Below are 19,029 nucleotides of genomic sequence, written 5' to 3'. Positions count from 1 at the left end.
ACACTGACCCTCCAGAACCAGGACTGGACACTCCTGCTGCAGACACACTGACTCTCTCTACAGGACCAGGACTGGACACTCCTGCTGCAGACACACTGACTCTCCCTACAGGACAGGACTGGACACTCCTGCTGCAGACACACTGACCCTCCCTACAGGACAGGACTGGACACTCCTGCTGCAGACACACTGACCCTCCCTACAGGACCGGGACTGGACACTCCTGCTGCAGACACACTGACCCTCCCTACAGGACAGGACTGGACACTCATGCTGCAGATACACTAACCCTCCCTACAGGACAGGACTGGACACTCCTGCTGCAGACACACTGACTTGGACAGCCCTGGCTTGCACACCCACTGGAGGAAACTAACCATCATAAAGAGTTCAGATTAATCTTGTCAGTGGGTCAGTTAAGGGTTTAGCACTGAGGGGTCAGTTAAGGTCAGGACCAGCGCTGAGCCAGAACGACAGGCAGCAGGAATGGTTTCAAGGTGCAGCTGCAATCCAGGTATGTTCGGCCATGACCGATTATAACAGTGCTTATTTTAAAAACACCATTACCATTTCCTTCTTCCTGCATGTTCTTGACGTTTCTGCTGGTGGCGCTCTGGGTTTGAGATTTTCCAGGCGATTTTATTTTGAATCACACGTCATTGCGCGGACGTACCAGGAGATGGCACTGACACACCAAAATCCACTCAGTTAATCTCTAGGACTCGGTTATGAGTAGTTCTGTACTATATAATAATAATAATAATAATAATAATAATAATAATAATAATAATAATAATAATAATAATAATTGCTTACACTTAATAGCACTTTTCTGGACACTCCACTCAAAGCGCTTCACAGGTAATGGGGATCCCCTCCACCACCACCAATGTGCAGACCCACCTGGATATATATCATCATCATCATCATCATCATCATCATCATCATCGCAGTGGTAACAGGCTCTTCCCAGAGGGGTGCCAGGGGGGCATCCTCACCAGACACCGAGACCCGAAACACCTCTCCTGGCTCCTCTCCACCCTGCCCAAAGCTCCTGACCGTAGGTGAGGTCAGGGACGGGGGATCGACTGGGAAACTGAGAGCTTCAGCCGAAAACTCGGCTGCAGTTCCTGCAGTTCCTGCGGGCACCCGTGTCACCACAGCCACTGCGCCAATCCACCGGTCAATCCCACGATCCCCTCTCCCCTCTCTCGTGACCAGGACCCCGGAGGTGCTTAATCTCCTCCACCCCACCCGGAGAGAGCAAGCCCCTCTTTCCCGGGACGGGGTCATGACCTCAGACTCTCCAGCACGCCCCGGAGATCAGAGTCGATTTTTTTTTTTTGAACCGATTTTAAGAACTTTATTTTCTTTTCACAAAAAAATACAGGACATCACAAATCAGAAAGTTTTACATTAATATACATACTTAAAACAGTATATATGATCACATCTCATTACATTTTGACACGGTAACAGTTACATAGCAACAATTTTCTTTTTTTCTGGTGCAAATCACATTCTTTACTTAACCATGATAATGTTTTTCGCAGTTTCTTGAGATATTGACCTATGCTCTCTATTTCCCACAGATTTTCTGCTTCCTCCCTCCCTTCTCTCCACAGATCTCTGAGGTAATAGTTCTCTCGGGTGATGAACAGGGCCAGGCTACCTGCTGCCTTGACTGGGATCTCGATGCCTTTGAACAGCCCCATGCTCCGGGAGAGGCAAAGAGGACAACATCTCCTAACAGCAGAGGAACGGCCCTCAGGTCCCCAGGCTGGGTGCACTCCTCGCTTTCCTGCCCATGGAGATCACCCGCTGGACAAGGGACCTGACGCCCACCTTGAGCAGGCTCAGTGAGTGCACTTCCTGTTGGGTTTGTGTGGACGGGGACAGAGCAGGGGAGAGGAGAGCACAGGGAGGGACAGAGGACCGAGAGAGTGACAGGACGAGAACAGGGGGGGCAGGAAGGAGGGAGAGGGGGGAGAGAGAGTGCACCAAGAGTCTCACTTCACCGTTAACTGATACTGCCCTGGAATGTGAGTGAGAGAGGGGATCGGGAGGCCCGTCTCTGGCTGTCTCTCTCACTCTCCTGCTCCTCCTCTCTCCCTGGGCCATGGAGAAGGCCTGGACTGAGCCCTTTCCACCACGGACGGATCTCACAATTGGAGCCCGTGGCCTGGGACTGGCCTCCTGCCCCATACGTCCCCTCCCCTGGGGCTGTTGACTCAGGTAGGGGGCCGATAGCCTTGGCTGACAGCATGGCAGTGTCTCTCACACACACACACACACTGAACAGCATGGCAGTACCACACACACAAACACACACTGAACAGCATGGCAGTGTCACACACACACAGTGAACAGCATGACGGTGTGACACACACACACACTGAACAGCATGGCAGTGTCACACACACACAGTGAACAGCATGACGGTGTGACACACACACACACTGAACAGCATGGCAGTGTCTCACACACAAGCGCTGGCGATTAAAAACAGGAACAGGGAACTGGGACCGGGAACATGACAGGATAAAACCACGACGGGGCAAGGCGCTCCGAGCCCCGGACTCAGAGGTCAGGGCGCCGTGGTGACGCCTGTGCCCTCGGGTCACTCCTGTGCCCGGTGGTAGGCAGGCGTCCGGACGTCCGCCTCCTCTAGAGGAGGGGTGACCGTGTCAGATCTTTACTCTTCCATCCGCTCGTGTTCTAACTGCTTCTTCCAGTTCAGGGAGCCAGAGCCTAACCCAGCGAGCAACTGAGCAAGTGGAAAATAAAAGGCAGGGTACACCCCGGGCGGGACGCCAGTCCGTCACAGGGCACACGTGCGCACACAGGGCAGGGTACGCCAGTCCGTCACAGGGCACACGTACAGTACGCACACAGGGCAGGGTACACCCTGGGCGGGACGCCAGTCCGTCACAGGGCACACGTACAGTACGCACACAGGGCAGGGTACGCCAGTCCGTCACAGGGCACACGTACAGTACGCACACAGGGCAGGGTACACCAGTCCGTCACAGGGCACACGTACGCACACAGGGCAGGGTACACCCTGGGCGGGACGCCAGTCCGTCACAGGGCACACGTACAGTACGCACACAGGGCAGGGTACACCCTGGGCGGGACGCCAGTCCGTCACAGGGCACACGTACAGTACGCACACAGGGCAGGGTACACCAGTCCGTCACAGGGCACACGTACAGTACGCACACAAGGCAGGGTACACCCTGGGCGGGACGCCAGTCCGTCACAGGGCACACGTACGCACACAGGGCAGGGTACACCCTGGACGGGACGCCAGTCCGTCACAGGGCACACGTGCGCACACAGGGCAGGGTACGCCAGTCCGTCACAGGGCACACGTACGCACACAGGGCAGGGTACGCCAGTCCGTCACAGGGCACACGTACAGTGCGCACACAGGGCAGGGTACACCCTGGGCGGGACGCCAGTCCGTCACAGGGCACACGTACAGTGCGCACACAGGGCAGGGTACGCCAGTCCGTCACAGGGCACACGTACAGTACGCACACAGGGCAGGGTACACCCTGGGCGGCACCCAGGTCTCCAGTGCTGCATGGCCACTGTACTCTTCCCATGAACTAAAAACCACGACGAATAACGGGAACATTTCACCGCATACAGGCAAGAGCCTAAGAGATTAAGGTTAAAACCCTTAATATCAAAGATGAGGTGATGTGAACATGGCGCCGACGGCTTCACGGGCTCGTTGAGAAGCTGTTTCGGCCGTAACAGAACGGCAACAGTCTGGCTGATTTAGTATAATTATAGTCTCAAACATGGAGTGATAGAGTCTAGGGAACGGGGAAGCAGAAATAATACACGGTAACTAACTACAGAGACACTTTCGATCGGCGGTTTAATGTTTCTTGTGAAAATCGCCAGTCTGCGGTCAATGTCTTAATTTCTTCGTCGACTAGCTGTAGCTTTTATCGACATATTACATGTTTGTAGAAAATGCCCATATCGATTTATTCCTCCGTCGGTATTGAGCCACACTAACGCCTCTGTCGAATCCACTTGTTTACAGGGGGCTCCCCCAACTCGACCTCAGTCTGTGCGGTTTCTTAATCGGTCTGTCGTTTTATTTTGTAGAATGTGGACAAAGAATAAATAGCAGGATTTGTAAATAAAACAGGTTTCGCGCATTACTGTTACAATACGCTGGGTGGAGACGATAATGTCATTCTCCTTTACTCAATTTCACGCCTTTCGGGTGTAGTTCGTAGATCAACCACTGAGGATATCCACCGAACTACAGCTTCACACCTTTGAACCTTAATTTGTTCAACCTGATCTACACCCGAACTTTAATCCACCTCAAAACAGTAAAACGAGCGATGTTTGGGGTCGCGGGCCTGTTGAAGTAAACTTCGCATTTCCCATCAAAAGAAAATGGACCCTCCAGTACGAACACCTCCGCTTAGTCGATACCCTTATGACTTCACATTTTAAACAACTTAACCCACTAATTGTTCTGCACAAAGCAGTGTTTGGGGAGGGTGTGGGTGAGCACAAAGAGAGACAACGTCCTGCGCGGTTGCGATTCGGTAATAAATAACCTACAATCTCCCGCCAAAGGCAACGACCTCCGCACACACAGCCGCTGGATTATCACACGGGGATGGTACAAGGGGGGAGTGGGTGTGAGTTGGGCCTAGAAAGACGACGTAAAAAGAAACAATAAAATAAGTCAGCATCACCTGTTTTTAAAAGGTTAGTAACTGACACAAATAAACACAAATAAAGAATCATGCCGCTGCCGAAGCCGTACATGGGAGGTGTTTTAAGAAGTCTGCTTCCCCCGTCCCCCGTGCCGGTGTGGTCTAGCCCAGTGCCGTCTTTCCGCAGGTCCCTCGATGCCTCGAGCCGCACACCAGGGCAGGGCGGGTGGCGCACGCGATCAGGTCCTCGCGGCTCCTCGGGGAAGAGCTCCCTCGCCGTCTCGCTCCCGCGCCACGCACCCGCCGCTCGCGAAGGTGTGAACGCGCCCGCCGGTCTTCCCGCCGCGGAGAGGCGACCCCGCTCGGAGAGGATGGACGCCGGAGACGGGACGGTAAGGACGGGCGTCGCCGGCGTCGGCCGCCCAGACCGCCCCGTTCCCTGGGGACTCGCAGGCGTTTTCTTGTGTTGTGGTCCAGCGAGTGTCCGGTAGTCGCGCCCCTAGGAGACCGGGCGAGTTCAGACTCCGGGCTCTTTTACTCTTCTATAGGAACATTTTCAAATTGTGTGATTACCGCGTTTGCGTGAAAAGATGGGACGTTTCGCGGTCGCGCTGATGGCGTGCGTGTCAAAGCGGCGCGGCGCGATCGTGGCAGTGCTCCGACCGTGTGACGTGTCTTGAGGCCGAAACCCGAGTACACGCCGCGAGTCCCGCAGCCCTGGCGGGGGGTTTCTGAGGACCAGAGGTTTCGGATTTTAGGCGGGACCGTCCACAGTGCGTGTTTGGCGGTTGGCGACACGACGGCGGCGGCCGGTTCGCGGGTTTCGCCTGGTTCCGGCGGTCCGGGAGCGAGTGTCGGCCTCTGGAGGAAACGCCTCGCTTCCAGAGGTACTGTATCCGCAGCCTCCCCACGCCGGCCACACGCGTGACCCGCCCGGCCGCGCCAAGAGGCGAAATCACGCCCAGTGCCGCAGGAGGCCGGGCGAGCTGAGACTCTGTGGAGGACAGCGCTTTGTTTGTTTTCTGATGCGTGGGTGAAAAATAAACAGGCTTTCCTCCCCGCAGTTTGTCACAGCGCTGATGAAAGGCTGCGGGGGGTTTGATCGGTAATAGAGAACCGGGGCGTCGCACCTGGTCGGGGCGGGGACGGCGCCGGGGTGAGTGACGTCATAGCCCCCCCCTAGTCGCACGAGCCCAGCGGGATGGCGACTGTGTACCGCGCGCGACCCCTTCGCGCACGAGTGACGTCATCCTTCTGGAGCCGGGAGCTCTGCGAGGATTTTGACTGTGAATGTGAGATTTTGGTGTGATATAACGTCACGCTTTGCAAGATGTAATACGGAAAAATGATAAAAGTGGCACCTAAGTTTTACATATAATTCAGCTGGCGGTAATGCTGGATAGCTTTCACATTCACAAAACAATCTAAGCCCACTCCCACCTTGAACGCTTATAATATGGAAATGCAGTTACTTCAATTCCATTAACAACTTGAAAAATAACAAAAAACCCACAACTGATGTATGTAAAAATCTGAACTGGGGATGGGGATTATTAGGAGGCCATGATGGGTAAAGGCCAGGGGGAAATTTGGCCAGGACGCCGGGGTAACACCCCTACTCTTTTCGAGAAGCGCCCTGGGATTTTTAATGACCGCAGAGAGTCAGGACCTCGGTTTTACGTCTCATCCGAAGGACGGCGCCTTTTTACAGTCTAGTGTCCCCGTCACTATACTGGGGCATTAGGATCCACACAGACTGCAGGGTGAGCGCCCCCTGCTGGCCCCACTCACACCTCTTCCAGCAGCAACATTAGCTTTCCCAGGAGGTCTCCCCTCCAGGTGCTGGCCAGGCTCACACCTGCTGACCAGCAGTGGGGTTACCAGCTGGGGGCTGAGGGGTGACATGGCTGCTGGCAGCTTGTGGTCTGCAATGATGAGGGGCATTATAATTCATTTGCATGTTCTCTCCATCGCTCCAAGGATGAAATCCAAGAGCAGGCGGCTCTTCTTTACTGAAAGGGTGGTGGGAGTGTGGAACAGGCCAAGTTATCTCCCTGGCCTCTTCCAGCAGGCGCTGTATGAGACCTTCAGATCCCTTGGCTAGGAGCTAGTAAACGGGCCAGTGGGGGTAACTGAGCTCTGCCTGGTGGTATCTGTTCTTACATTCTCTAACCTCCCTTCGCCCTTCAGTGGCCCCCTGTTACCCCGGTTCCCCTCGTCTCTCTCTTCTGACCCCCTCTGGCTGCTCTTCTTCTCCGCTGCCTCTCCTGACCCGCTCTGCTGTTCCACAGGTCCTCCCCGACGCCAGCGCCGTGCCGGGCTTCTTCGGCGGGACAGTGCCCTCGCTGGGCGCCCCGCGCCACGGCACCGTCATCCCCAATCGCATCTTCGTCGGGGGCATCGACTTCAAGGTCAGACGCCCTCCCTCCCTCCCCCTGCTGCCTCGCCTCTGTGGTGCGGCAGTGCGGGTGTGGCCGTCAGTGAGGCAGTATAAGGCAGAGAGAGAGGGTGTCAGTGAGGCAGTATAAGGCAGAGTGAGAGAGGGCGTCAGTGAGGCAGTGTGAGTGAGACCATCAGTGAGGCAGAGTGAGAGAGGCCGTCAGTGAGGCAGTGTGAGTGAGACCATCAGGCAGTATAAGGCAGAGAGAGAGGCTGTCGGTGAGGCAGTGTGAGAGAGGCCGTGAGTGAGGCAGTATAAGGCAGGGTGAGAGAGGCCGTCAGTGAGGCAGTATGAGTGTGGCTGTCAGGCAGGGTGAGGGAGGCCGTCAGTGAGGCAGTGTGCCGTGTCTCCTCAGATCAACGAGAGTGACCTGCGGCGCTTCTTCTCCCAGCACGGGGTGGTGAAGGAGGTGAAGATCATCAGCGACCGCGCGGGAGTGTCCAAGGGGTCAGTGAGCTCTGCCTCTGCTGCGTCCCCCCGGCCCGGCTGGAGCGTGTCCACTGGACCCCTGTGGAGTGGGCAGGAGCCAGTGGTGACCGCACTGACCACTCTCCGCCAGAAACCCCTCTTTCAGCACTAGAGCGTCTGCGAAAGGCAGCAGTAAAAACAGGAGAGCCGCAGCTGAGAGATTCGTGTCCTCGGGCTTAGAGAAATAGAAATGACTGTAAATGTCTAGGCGATAAGCAAATTAAATCATCATAACCCCCAGCTTGTAAAAGATATGCTGAGAATATACCCAAGTGGTTGGTGTAGAGGCACTTGAGTTCTCTGTTCTCAGGCACGGCTTTGGCGAAAGGCACAAGCTAGATAAACACGTCCTTATGAACATCGACTGTAACACTCAACAGCACACACCACAGCCACGACATGCAAGTTACTGTATTTGCAACCAGACACCCAGGGTGTGCCAGGGGCCCGCATCCTGATCCACCAGAACAACCCCTGACCGCTACCGAGTATTCAGAGATCCTTTATAATGCCCAACAGGAGGGATACAGCTGCCTTCTAAACCAAACAGAATACAACCTACGGTTAAATCTCTCTCTCTATAAATCTGGGAGCTACAGAGTGAATGGGAGACTTAACTCCACGTTCCAAAAATTCACCCACTGACCAGGAGAGACCGTTTCCAACTTGGGGCATCTCTATACAGGAGAGCGCAGTTTTCCCAAAAACAACAGAACGGCATGTTCTTCTCTTCTTCACCTCTCTCCCTTGCCCTTCTCAGTTCAGTTCAATTCAAGAAGCTTTATTGGCGTGCCGACTGAATAGTACAAATACAATTAACATAAAATCTACAGACATTTTGCACTACAGACACATCTAAATACAGTTAAATGCAAACATGGAGCATTATTGAGAGACAGGCTCACTGTTCCTTGGGCTGTGACAGGAGATCACATACCGGGCGGCCAGTTCAGCCGAGTTCCCTCCTCCCTCTCTCAGTAGGATTGGGTATTGTTGTGATTCTGGCGGGGGTGGGAGTTCTGGGATTCGATTTGTAAATTTGGGGAAGAATGTTTCTCTAATCCCAGAGTATCTGTCACAGTGCAGTAGGAAGTGCACCTCTGTCTCTATTTCTCCCCGCTGGCAGTGGGAGCACAGCCTGTCCTCTCTGGGCAGCCAGATCTGCCTGTGTCGCCCAGTTTCTGTGGCCGGGTTGTGGTCACTGAGCCTGTACTTTGTCAGGGTCTGTTTCTTTTGCTGTTTCTTATCTTGGCCAAATACTTGGCTAGTGTGTATTGTCTGTTTAGGGTCCTGTAGCATTCCAGTTTATGTTGTGTTTGTGTGTCTTTGTGTCCCAGTGTGTGAGATATTGCATTTTGATCTGTGCTGTGATGTGGTTGAATCTGAGTTGTGAAACTGTCCTGAGGCTGGCTGGTGTCAGTGTGGCTCAGGTCAGTGACCTTCAGGACCAGCTGGCTCAGAGGGCTCTTTGTTGGGCTCAGCTCTTGGATCAGCAGGGCCTTGTTTGTGTAGTGTTGAGTTTTGGTTGGTGTTTTTTAGATGTAGCCAATAATTTATTGTTTTTTTTGTTTGTCCTGGACTGTGGATGACTCTTTGATGATTTAACAAGAGCTTAATTACCTAAGGTAAACAAGCAGATTCCCTCAGTAAACCAGTAAACCACTTGGCAAACTAGGTTCCTTTCTGGCCTTGAAGGTCCCTGAACTGCAGGTGACACTAGCTAGATGTTGACTTATCCTTTATAGCCTTATAGTCTTTCCCTTACCCTCCTGCTGATTTGAGAGTGGTTTGGGAAGTAGGTATCTATTAAACCTGTGTTCTGTGACAGGGGGTGGGTCATGCAGTCTGGGGATGTTTCTCTGTTGCCATGGCAGTGGCTGTGGCTGAAGCAGTACTGTAGGTCTGCACTCACACAGTAGACCCCTCCCTCTAAACTGGACAGAAATGTCATGTGTCACTAAAAAAATTTCAGAACTCTTCCACCTCAGTAGGGACACACACTAGGTCTTTCATACAAGAGGCCTTTTTACTATGCCACTTGAAAGTGTTGTGTTTTGTTAAAGAAAAAAATGGGGGGGGGGGGGTATTTGTTTTGATTTGTCTGTTTTAATCATAATTAAAACTAATTAGCAAAGATATGCAAGTATACAAGGCAACAGGTTGGATGTAAAGGCGGTGTAGTAGCACATTGGGGTGAGAAATAGCTCTGCCAATGTTGGTGCGGTTTGCTGTGAAAGTGTGATCTCTGTACAGCTCAGCACTAACAGACCTGTGTTCATGGTTCCTCCGGCCCAGGTACGGCTTCGTGACGTTCGAGACGCAGGAGGACGCTCTGAAGATACTGCGCGATGTAAGCCTCACCCCAACCCCCCTTTCCCGGTTCTGCCCAGTTTCTTAATCCTGCAAAGCACTGCAGCAGAGTCCTGCACTGGGTCAGGTAATCTGTGTGGGATCTTTACAGCGGAATGGGATCAGGTCAGGTAACCTGCGTGGGATCGGCAATCCATATGGGATCCTTACAGCAGGGTGGGATCGGATCAGGTACTCTGTTTGGGATCTGCTGGGCAGGGTGGGATCAGATCAGGTACTCTGTTTGGGATCTGAATATCGGGGCAAGACTGGGTCAGAAACTTTTCAGTTTTAGCTGTCCGTTTTCGTTAAAGGTCTGAGTTCACCACTCGCCAAATTGTCCTGTTTCAAAGTACTTAAACGCTAAAGGAAAACTGATTTGATGTGGCTGGGAGAGGAATGGTAGGGGGTCTTGTTCAGCTTTATATGTTTATTTATTACTTGTTCAGCAGATTTGTACTCGTACAGACCAGTACAGTTGACTTTCAGAAAACTGCTTTGGAGCAGAGCACTCGAGGGGTGGGAGGAAAAGAGGTTTGCAGACACAGAGCTCTCGTCTCTTCCTCCTCCAGTGTGATAAACTCAACTTCGGGGACAAGAGGCTGATTATTGGCCAGGCCATCCGCCGGCAACATGTGGTCCCTCACTGTAGGTACCTCCTCGCACAGACGCACTGCCTGTCTCTCTCGCACAGACGCACTGCCTGTCCCTCTCGCACAGACGCACTGACTGTCCCTCTCGCACAGACGCACTGAATCACCCTTTCGCACTGATGCACTGAATCACCCTCTCGCACACACACGCACTGAATCCCCCTGTCACACACACTGAATCACCCTCTAGCACGCGCACGCACTGAATCACCCTCTCGCACGAACACACACTGAATCACCCTCTCGCACGCACACACACTGAATCACCCTCTCGCACACACACACACTGAATCACCCTCTCGCACACACACACACTGAATCACCCTCTCGCACACACACACACTGAATCACCCTCTCGCACACACACACACACACTGAATCATCCTCTCTTTTTTGTTTATCTTAAACGTCTGTCTCCTGCTGCCTCCAGCCCCCTCCCTTTGTCCCTTAACCCTGTTCATGCGGTCCTGTCCTGCTCTGTTTCTAACATAATTCTTAGTGTTGAAATTCAGAAATTTCAGAAATGCGTTTCAAGGCGCAGAGGCCCCTGCTTCTGACTGCGCCTTGTTTCTGCGTGTGCGCAGCAGACTGCGGGTTGCTGGCACCTGGCGTCATCCCTGAGGACCCCTTGTGTCACCCCCTGGACTCCGTGCACCTGACCACGTCCACCGGGTACCCCTACACCTTCCACAACGGGGTGGCCTACTTCCATGTGCCCGAGGTGGGCGCTGTGCAGCCCCCTTGGCCTGTGAGTCCAGCGCAGCCGCTGCCTATCTGGGTACGTGTGTGTGTGTGGAGGCATGGCCGTTTCCCCTCCGCCATTTCGTCTTTCCTGGTTGTTCTGTGTCCGTGATGCTCCATGCGCATCCGCCTGTATGTGTGTGCAGACGCCTCTCCCTGTTTGTGCGTTCCCCTGCGTATGCGCATGCGCCTGTCCTGTCTGCCTGCCCCGGCTGCGGGCCTGTGTGTGTGAAGTGCGCCCGGCTCACCCTGTGCCCGTCTGTCTGCGCAGCAGCCGCAGTCCCTGTCGGCCTCTCCAGTGATGGTGACCCACCAGGCCCAGGCGGTTCTGCCGCAGGCTCCCTGTCAGCACTATCAGGTCAGTCCGCCTGAAACGGACTCTCCCCCGTCTGTCTCGCCCGCTCCAGGATCTGTCTCCTGTCACTGGCTCCCTGTTGCTCCTTGCGGACAGGTCTCTTTCTCTCGTGACGTTCCCAGACCTGCTCCGATCCCTCACTCTTCCAGTCCCTCCTCGCTGCTCACCCTCTGCTGAAGCCCCCGAAGCCCCAAGTGCACTGGTGGGGACCCCCTCTTCATTTCTCCTCTGCAGAAGTGCACTGGTGGGGACCCCCTCTTCATTCCCCCTCTGCTGAAGTGCACTGGTGGGGACCCCCTCTTCATTTCTCCTCTGCTGAAGTGCACTGGTGGGGACCCCCTCTTCATTTCTCCTCTGCTGAAGTGCACTGGTGGGGACCCCCTCTTCATTTCTCCACTGCTGAAGTGCACTGGTGGGGACCCCCTCTTCATTCCCCCTCTGCTGAAGTGCACTGGTGGGGACCCCCTCTTCATCCCCCTGTGCTAAAGCCCGCCAGCCGGGACCCCCTCTAAAGTCTCGCTGTGTGCAGAGGGGTGGTGAGGCAGGCCAGAGGAGAACGTGAGGGGACCTGACCCCAGAGTCCAGAATCCTCCAGGAGCTCAGCCCAGGGCAGGGAGAGAACTGGGGGGCCCCTCTTTCACCCCGGGGGCGACCCCCCCCCCCCGGCTGTACCCTCCAGGCCGACGGCTCCTTGGCTCCGCAGGTCGCTCCCAGGGAAAGAACGGCAGCTCTGGGCAGGCCTGTCGGAGTGACACAGGAGCCTGCTGACGCACGGGATTCCACGGGCGCCTTCCCGAGGGACCCGGCGCGAGTCGGATTTCCTGCACACGCGCCCCCCCCTTCCCCCCCCTCCCGGCCGCAGGGGTGATCGCTGCCCTCCCATCGAGCTGCTGGCGCCGAGCGCGGGACAGCCTTCCGACGACGAGAGCGATCGGTTAGAAAACGGCGTTGCTGTTGAGCAGCAGGTCGTTGGCAGGTGCCGACAGCAGAGCTGTTTCTGACAGAGAAAGCCAACCCCCCCCTCCCCTCTCTCTCATCTGGGGTCGCTCGACCCCAACCACCTGCCGATCGTGTACGTTCGTGAGTTGCGTAGGCTGCAAAGGAGCAAGTGCAGGTTTATTCCTCGCTGGAGAGAGAAGGCAAGAAAAGAAAACGCCAAAACTTCAGGTTTGAGGAAGGCTCCACGGCTGAAACGTCGTGTTTCTTTTCTTCTCTTTTTTCAGCTCGGTGTGTTTTAATGCTCCATTGCGATGCCGTTTGGCGGGGGTGCCCATGACGCCGTCGTGTGTTTGTGAAGCGGTAGGGCACCTCACGCTTTTCTCGCAAGCCTTACGCAGCAGCGGTTGTCTGTTTCCTCCCCAGGCTCCAGCGCAGTGCGTCCCGGGACACTGGCCGTGGAGCCCCCCTCAGGCCCAGGTGGGTGAGACTCTTTGCGTGTGCTCTGTCGGATCTGCCCCCGCGCTGAGCTCGACTCGGGTGCTCCTGCTCCCCTCCTCGAAGGAGGCGCTCCGAGGCGTGGGCACTGGGGAGGCCGTCGGCGGGGTGGCTGGCTTGCAAGACCAGTCGGTATTTTTATGTTTTCTTTGTTTTCCCGTCGGCTGTTTTTCAAGATATTAAAAAAGCCCCTTTAAATTCTTTGTCCGTCCGTTTTTCGTCGGTAATGGCCTTGTCCTCGGAGGGGCGCGGCGAGGGGGGGCCTGACCGGGCTGACGCGACTGCACGCCAGCCCACCGCAGGGCACTCACGGTGTGGAGGGGGCGATTTAACAACACGTCACTGGACTCCTCTGTGGGACGAAATCTTGGGGAGACTTAAAATGACAATCGGTGCTCGGATATGTCATTGTCAGAGGTGTTGACCTCACATCCAAGAGAGGTGTTGTTAAAATCGCCCGGTGCGCCAGTGAGGCCCCGTTCAGAATTCTGTAGGCAGTTCTGCTCACCACGTTACTCAAAAGACATGGCTGTTCTGGAAAAGAGCAGCTGCGTACCTTCTGGGGATGAAGAGAATAACGCCCTACACTGGCAGACGGCAGGAACTGATCCCGTTTCACCTGGAACAGGAAAGACTGCCAGGGGCCCCAGTACAAGTGTGCAGAATCCCAGAAGGAGTCCGGAGTGACGTGTGGGTGTGTTGCGGACCCGGAACTGGGGGGCAAACAGGACAGGAAAAACCTCACCCCCCAGCCCTGGCTGGTTATTGTGCAGTAATAGCCCTTTGAGTCTCCATGCAGTCCCCACACAGCCGTGTTTGTTTCTGAAGAAAACACTTTGTATGATTCAAGAGAGAAAAAAACATTTTCTCTCTTAATAAGCGAAACCACTCGGGTCCGCGCGAGAGGGCCGCTCTGGGAGTAGGCTACGTCGTCGTCGTAGTTGTCGAATGCTGGTGTGGCAGGGCTGTCTGCCCTGCGGGGGCTCACGCATGTTTTGTCTTGTGTGTGTGCGCGCCCTGTGTGGTAAAGTAAGGGTCTCTCAGTCCACAGCGCCAGCTGGCCAGTTGGTTTATGTGCCCTCCTCTGGGGTGCGGTACTGCCCTGTGGACCTGGCGCCCCCTGAAGGAGGCTACGCCCACCCGGCTCTGTCCATACAGGAGGCCGCAGTCCCTCAGGCTCCTCAGGTGCGTCGCCCGCTGCCAGCCCGCACGCTGGCCCTGCACCCCTCACACAGCGCATGCGGTGTACGCAGACCCAATTTAGACAGCGTGCTTTGCGGCTGCAGGCCAGTAACACAGAAGATGCAAGTGCTGAACACCTGTGTAGCACAGGGCTGCTGCCTTGTTGACCTGCTCTCATTGCATGCAGCCTCTCCCTGTTTGCAGGTCCCGGGGGACGGACACCTCGAGTCCTGCTGTGGGACCCTGGCCCAGCGGAGAGCCCTGTCTCTGTCAGAGCTCCCTGCTTGTCACAGGCCTGCCACCAGGGGGCAGTGGTGTCCCTTCCTTAAAAAAACATGAAATATAAATCACTTGTGTGTAATCTATGAGAGATATAAAGAGGTATCGGGAAACATTAAGGGGTGAATCGTGGTCACTAATAAAGTATATAACGGGGGTTACAAAAACTGCTCTTGTGCAGATTAAGTGGGACCTTGTAAAGCCCAAAACGGGGGAGTTCAGGAGGCCGCGAATTTCTCCCATCTCCTCCTGGGCGCTCTGTAAAGGGCCGGAGGTCTGGCTCTCTGCGAGCTGGAAACCGGCGCGTTCTGCTCGCTGCCCCCCCAGTGTGCAGTGGGGAGGGTCGCCCCTGTCCTTCTCTGGCTTGTGTTCCCTAAGTGCGTCTCCCTTTGCTGCCCCCTCCCCCTCCCAGGGACAGAGGCCGCACCCGGGAAGAAGGCGGCAGTGCCACCCCTCCTCCGTCGCTCCCAGGCCACGGCACGCCCGCAGCCCCCCCTTTAAGCCTTGGCACCAGGAGCGCCGCGCCGACGCCCCGAGGGCGCCCCCCTTGCCCAGCGCGGGCCTGTCCGAGTAGGCGGGGGGCAGGGGCGCTGGAGTCCCCCCCCACCCCCGATCCCGGTGAGCCGGAGCCCCTCGGTTCTCTCTCCGTCTCGGAGCGCCGGACAGCCGATCTGGAGGCGGAGAGGGTGACCCCGCGCCGCGTGCTGTAGGCACTGTGGGAACGCGACCCGCGTTGCGGCGCCCCGGACGGTGATCCCGAGCTGCGGCCAGCCCAGTGTCCGCTCGGGGACGGCAGCAGGCGGACTCGCAGTCTCCCCACACCTGTAGATTTGTAGTACTGTTTTGACAGAAGTGAAGGTTTGTTTGTTTTTTTTTAATCTGATGTATCCGTAGGAACTTTTTTTTACAGCCACTGGAGTTAACAACTACAACTTTTCCCTCACGTTTTGCAAGACCTGTAAGTTCCCTGGGTGGTGATTTGCGAGATGAGAATTTGAGTTCGTGTGAAGCTAGAACCGGACTGACCTCTCTCTGGTATTCCGGCGCGTGGGAGGCTTCCCCGCTACGCCGTGTGTCTCGGGAGGATTCGGCTGTGCCCGCGGGCCAGTGCTGCACTCGTGCCCACAGTTCACCGACTGTGTCGCCCTGTCTGTCAAGTGTACTTGGCTTCACCCCGCGGGAGAACATACAGAACAGCACTCCCTAGTGGGCCCCTATGAGACTTGGGATGACGCACTATAGTAGAGGAAAGGGACTGCAACAATACCACCCCCTCCCAGGTGGCGCTGCACACCTGTTAAAGACAGGAACCAGGCTCGAACCTGCAACAGCAGGGCCACGGTGCACATTCTGCACTGGTCGAGCCTCTCTGCAATCCCCTTTGACTTTTGGCTTAAATATAGAACGGTCAGGTTTTTCTATTTTTGGTGTCACCCTCCCGGTTTGGGCAGACTCCTCCGACCCGACCACCCTCGGGGGCCTGTGGGGGTCAGAGGGCCCTGGCTGACTCATCCCACCCTGCCCTAGGCATCGCTCAGTCAGTGACCGGACCCCGGCTCGAACCCGTGATCACAGGGCTCCTGTGCTGGCTGAGCCAGTCAGTAGGCCCCATGTGCATCACGCTCTTGCTCCATGTTGCAGGCTGGGAGATAATAAGCAGTGGAAGGCTGCAGTTGCGTACATGCTTAATATCCAGACTTGACGTGGCAGGTATCTTGAGAGCAGAAGTCTTGTGGTTTTTGTGTGTGTGGGCTTGTGTGTTCTGGAGCTACAGCTTATAATGTGGAGCGGAGCTCGGGGCTTACAGTCTGGACCTCATACAAGACGTGCAGGAAACCAGTCCTTCCGAAAGAAGTTGGCTTGCGTTTGGGAGCGAGGAAGCGCGCTTCTTGGCTCGGGCGCGGAGGTCAGTCTGGGCTGTATGACCGGTCCCAGGCCAGGCCGTGGCAGAGTTGGCATCGTGACAGTGTAGAGTCCACAGAAGAGAACAGATGAACAGCGAAGTGGCCAGGGCCATGCATGGTTACAGAATAAGCAGTTGCTCTTTGAAACTTTACAGCTTCTTTATATCAAGGATCTTAGATTTTTTCAATGCTGTGTATACCGTATAGTATCCTGCGTTGTCAGTGTTAAGTTTCTGTCACATGGACATGCTTTTAATTTGACTTCAGCCAATTATGTTTCCCTGTTTAAAACACTGTCTGCCTCTGCCAATGACGAAGCAAGGCCCAGCTGGTTTTCGGTTCCCATGCCCTGTGCAGTCTGCAAGAGATGCTGATCCCGTTAATTGAGGTTTGGGTGTTCGATTGCATATCTTAATATGCTTCAGTTGAGGTGCAATTTCTACACCCGACTTAAAAAGTGTCCCCAGAATCATGGTGCTTTAACACACACACTCACCTGATGATAAACACTTTGAAAAAGAAAAACGACACAAAAAGTCAGAAAATTAAAAAAAATAGTGCCCCTTTAGTGCAGTGAGGTACAAGAATGGTCATCTGAACTCTGCTAAAGTGTTGAATCCTGTTATGATAGCCTGGCACATGGTTTTTCGAGAGAGAAACACCCTCTCTCCTTTTCGAGACCTGCTCAGAGGGGACAGAGCCAGGACAGAGTGAAACCGCTCTGTGTGGGGCTTCTGGGAGCAAAGTCAAGAGGCTGAAAGCATGTCTGTGTGTTTGCTTGGGGAAGACTGTCCACAAGTGCTTCTGTCTCAACACAGGGACGGTCACCACACCTGAAAAAATAGATCGTTTTTTTACAAAGTACCAGAACTTGACCTGCATTACTTTTGAGTTCATCTTAACGAGGAATGTGTGGGGGAAGAGGTTTTTTATAAATGGAATGAACAGATTTTTATTAATTTCTCTCTTAACCACTAAACAATACCCTGTGCTCCAACACCAGGGTGAATCAGCCCTTCGGAGGAGCGCGTGTCTTTTGTAGGTGTTTAATAAGTGTGCACTTGTTGATGAGTGTCAGCTGTGCAGCGCTCCTGGCCCATAACTGAACTGGTGAAATTCGTGATCTGTGTTTTGTACATACATTGCAGATAAACTATTATTTTATTCAGTATTGATTCATGTAAGACGTTTTGAAGCAATTAGAAGGTATGCTGGGATATTGAACAGGGAACTGTCCTTGAAGAAGAATATCTTCACCATGTGGTCATGGGCAGCACATTTCATACACTATCCTTGTGTGGAAAGAGCATTTTTTCCCAAATTCTCAGACATTAAACAAAATTGCAGTTTCCTTTTTTCTTGTTCATTGTTCATGTTGTCGTTTCTCACAGCCCTCCCTTCCAATAAAAAATCTGAAAGAAAATCAGGCTGATCGATGCATGTAAAAGTCTGATCATGGACAAGGAATAAAATCCTGGAAACTGAACGATTCAGGTCACCGTTTAAACAAATCAGGGTATTTTGTAAAGTGAGTTAATTTCATTGGCACATCTGTCTCTACATTTTTTTTATTTTAACAGAAAACTAGCTCTTTTCATTGAAGTGGCTTTGTGATATGTACGTATTTAAAAATACATAGTTTGAATAAATAGCTTTTGACATTTGTAGTTGTTCAAGGCTAGATGTAGCCGTTATCTCTTTGTTCTAGAGAGTAGGAAGTTTATAAGTGGAAGAATACAGTGTTAGGGTATTTTCTGTATTGTTGAGCACAAACGTTTTGTACACTGAAAAATAAAGTTAAATTTATCGAAACCAGTGTTTTTTGTGTGGTTAGTATACGGTGTCTATAGAGTCATCACATCCTTTTCAAAATAACCCGTTTTGTGGCCCAAGTGCCTGAAATCACTTGTATATATGCAAATATACAGTTATCCAACTCTTTTTTTCCAGGGTTTCATTTGTGATTACTGGTGTTTTACTTGTGTTACAATGTGCAAGTAAAATACATTCTCGTGCACTGTGTCTAGTTTGCAGGCTCCTGTGACTCTGGAAGGAGCGTGCCGACGGGGGTGAGCACTGCTGTGGACGTGTCTGGGCTCTTTCATGGGCTGCAAAGCTGGAGCAGACAGGAAGTGAGGGGGGCCTCCCTCATGCACCCGTGCCCCATGTGGGCCCCCGGGGGGGCTGGGACTGGGAATGCCACCAGCCAATCACCAGCCAGCCTCCTGGCGCTCCTGTCCGTCTGTCCCCAGTTGTTTTCCCGGCCGGCCGTCTGTCGGGAGTGTCTTGCCCAAACCCCTGTCGCTCTCCCTGCTGCTGTGCTGCGTGTTCCCCTGTGTTTGTGCCGCTGGTCCGCCGCAGGGTCCCCTGGCAGCTCACAGCACTGGTTTTACCATCGGCCTCCCCGGCCTTCCCCAGCCTGCCTGCTCCGAACAGGGCCGCAGTGTTTGGGACACTTGCGTCCCCCTGACCTTTGCAGCTGATGGTCTCTTTCCCCATCGTTCTGTGCGTCTTCTCCCCCCCGTTA

The 19,029-nt window shown here is 54.1% G+C and overlaps 1 protein-coding gene across 4 annotated transcripts; it reads left to right on the top strand.

Moving 5' to 3' along the window:
* The first annotated feature begins 1,987 nt into the window (after positions 1–1,987).
* LOC107078726 (protein boule-like) lies at positions 1,988–18,165 on the top strand. 4 transcript variants are annotated; one of them, XM_069196631.1, is made up of 11 exons: positions 1,988–2,235; positions 4,885–5,089; positions 6,989–7,108; positions 7,493–7,584; positions 9,901–9,955; positions 10,527–10,602; positions 11,195–11,385; positions 11,620–11,706; positions 13,066–13,119; positions 14,182–14,322; positions 15,011–18,165. In XM_069196631.1, exons 2-11 carry the CDS (start codon positions 5,069–5,071, stop codon positions 15,170–15,172), a joined length of 999 nt encoding a protein of 332 aa, XP_069052732.1. In that variant the 5' UTR covers positions 1,988–2,235; positions 4,885–5,068; the 3' UTR covers positions 15,173–18,165. The 4 variants fall into 4 exon arrangements, with proteins under 4 accessions (XP_069052732.1, XP_069052731.1, XP_069052734.1 ...); XM_069196630.1 differs by having other exon boundaries at positions 1,989–2,235; positions 11,192–11,385; positions 11,623–11,706; XM_069196633.1 differs by having other exon boundaries at positions 1,990–2,235; positions 11,192–11,385; positions 15,017–18,165.
* Positions 18,166–19,029: the final 864 nt, after the last annotated feature.

This window comes from Lepisosteus oculatus, chromosome 12, assembly GCF_040954835.1.
Source record: "Lepisosteus oculatus isolate fLepOcu1 chromosome 12, fLepOcu1.hap2, whole genome shotgun sequence".
NCBI classification, from domain to species: domain Eukaryota; kingdom Metazoa; phylum Chordata; class Actinopteri; order Semionotiformes; family Lepisosteidae; genus Lepisosteus; species Lepisosteus oculatus.
Note: the sequence above shows the minus strand (reverse complement) of the source record. Positions and strands in the feature narration are given on the sequence as shown.

Excerpts from the sequence above, each read along its gene's own strand:
- LOC107078726 (XM_069196629.1), top strand. The coding sequence starts at position 5,069 with ATGGACGCCGGAGACGGGACG. Across the intron at positions 10,603-11,191 it reads GCAACATGTGGTCCCTCACT|CAGACTGCGGGTTGCTGGCA; the intron begins GTAGGTACCTCC and ends GCGTGTGCGCAG. Across the intron at positions 14,323-15,010 it reads CAGTCCCTCAGGCTCCTCAG|GGACAGAGGCCGCACCCGGG; the intron begins GTGCGTCGCCCG and ends TCCCCCTCCCAG.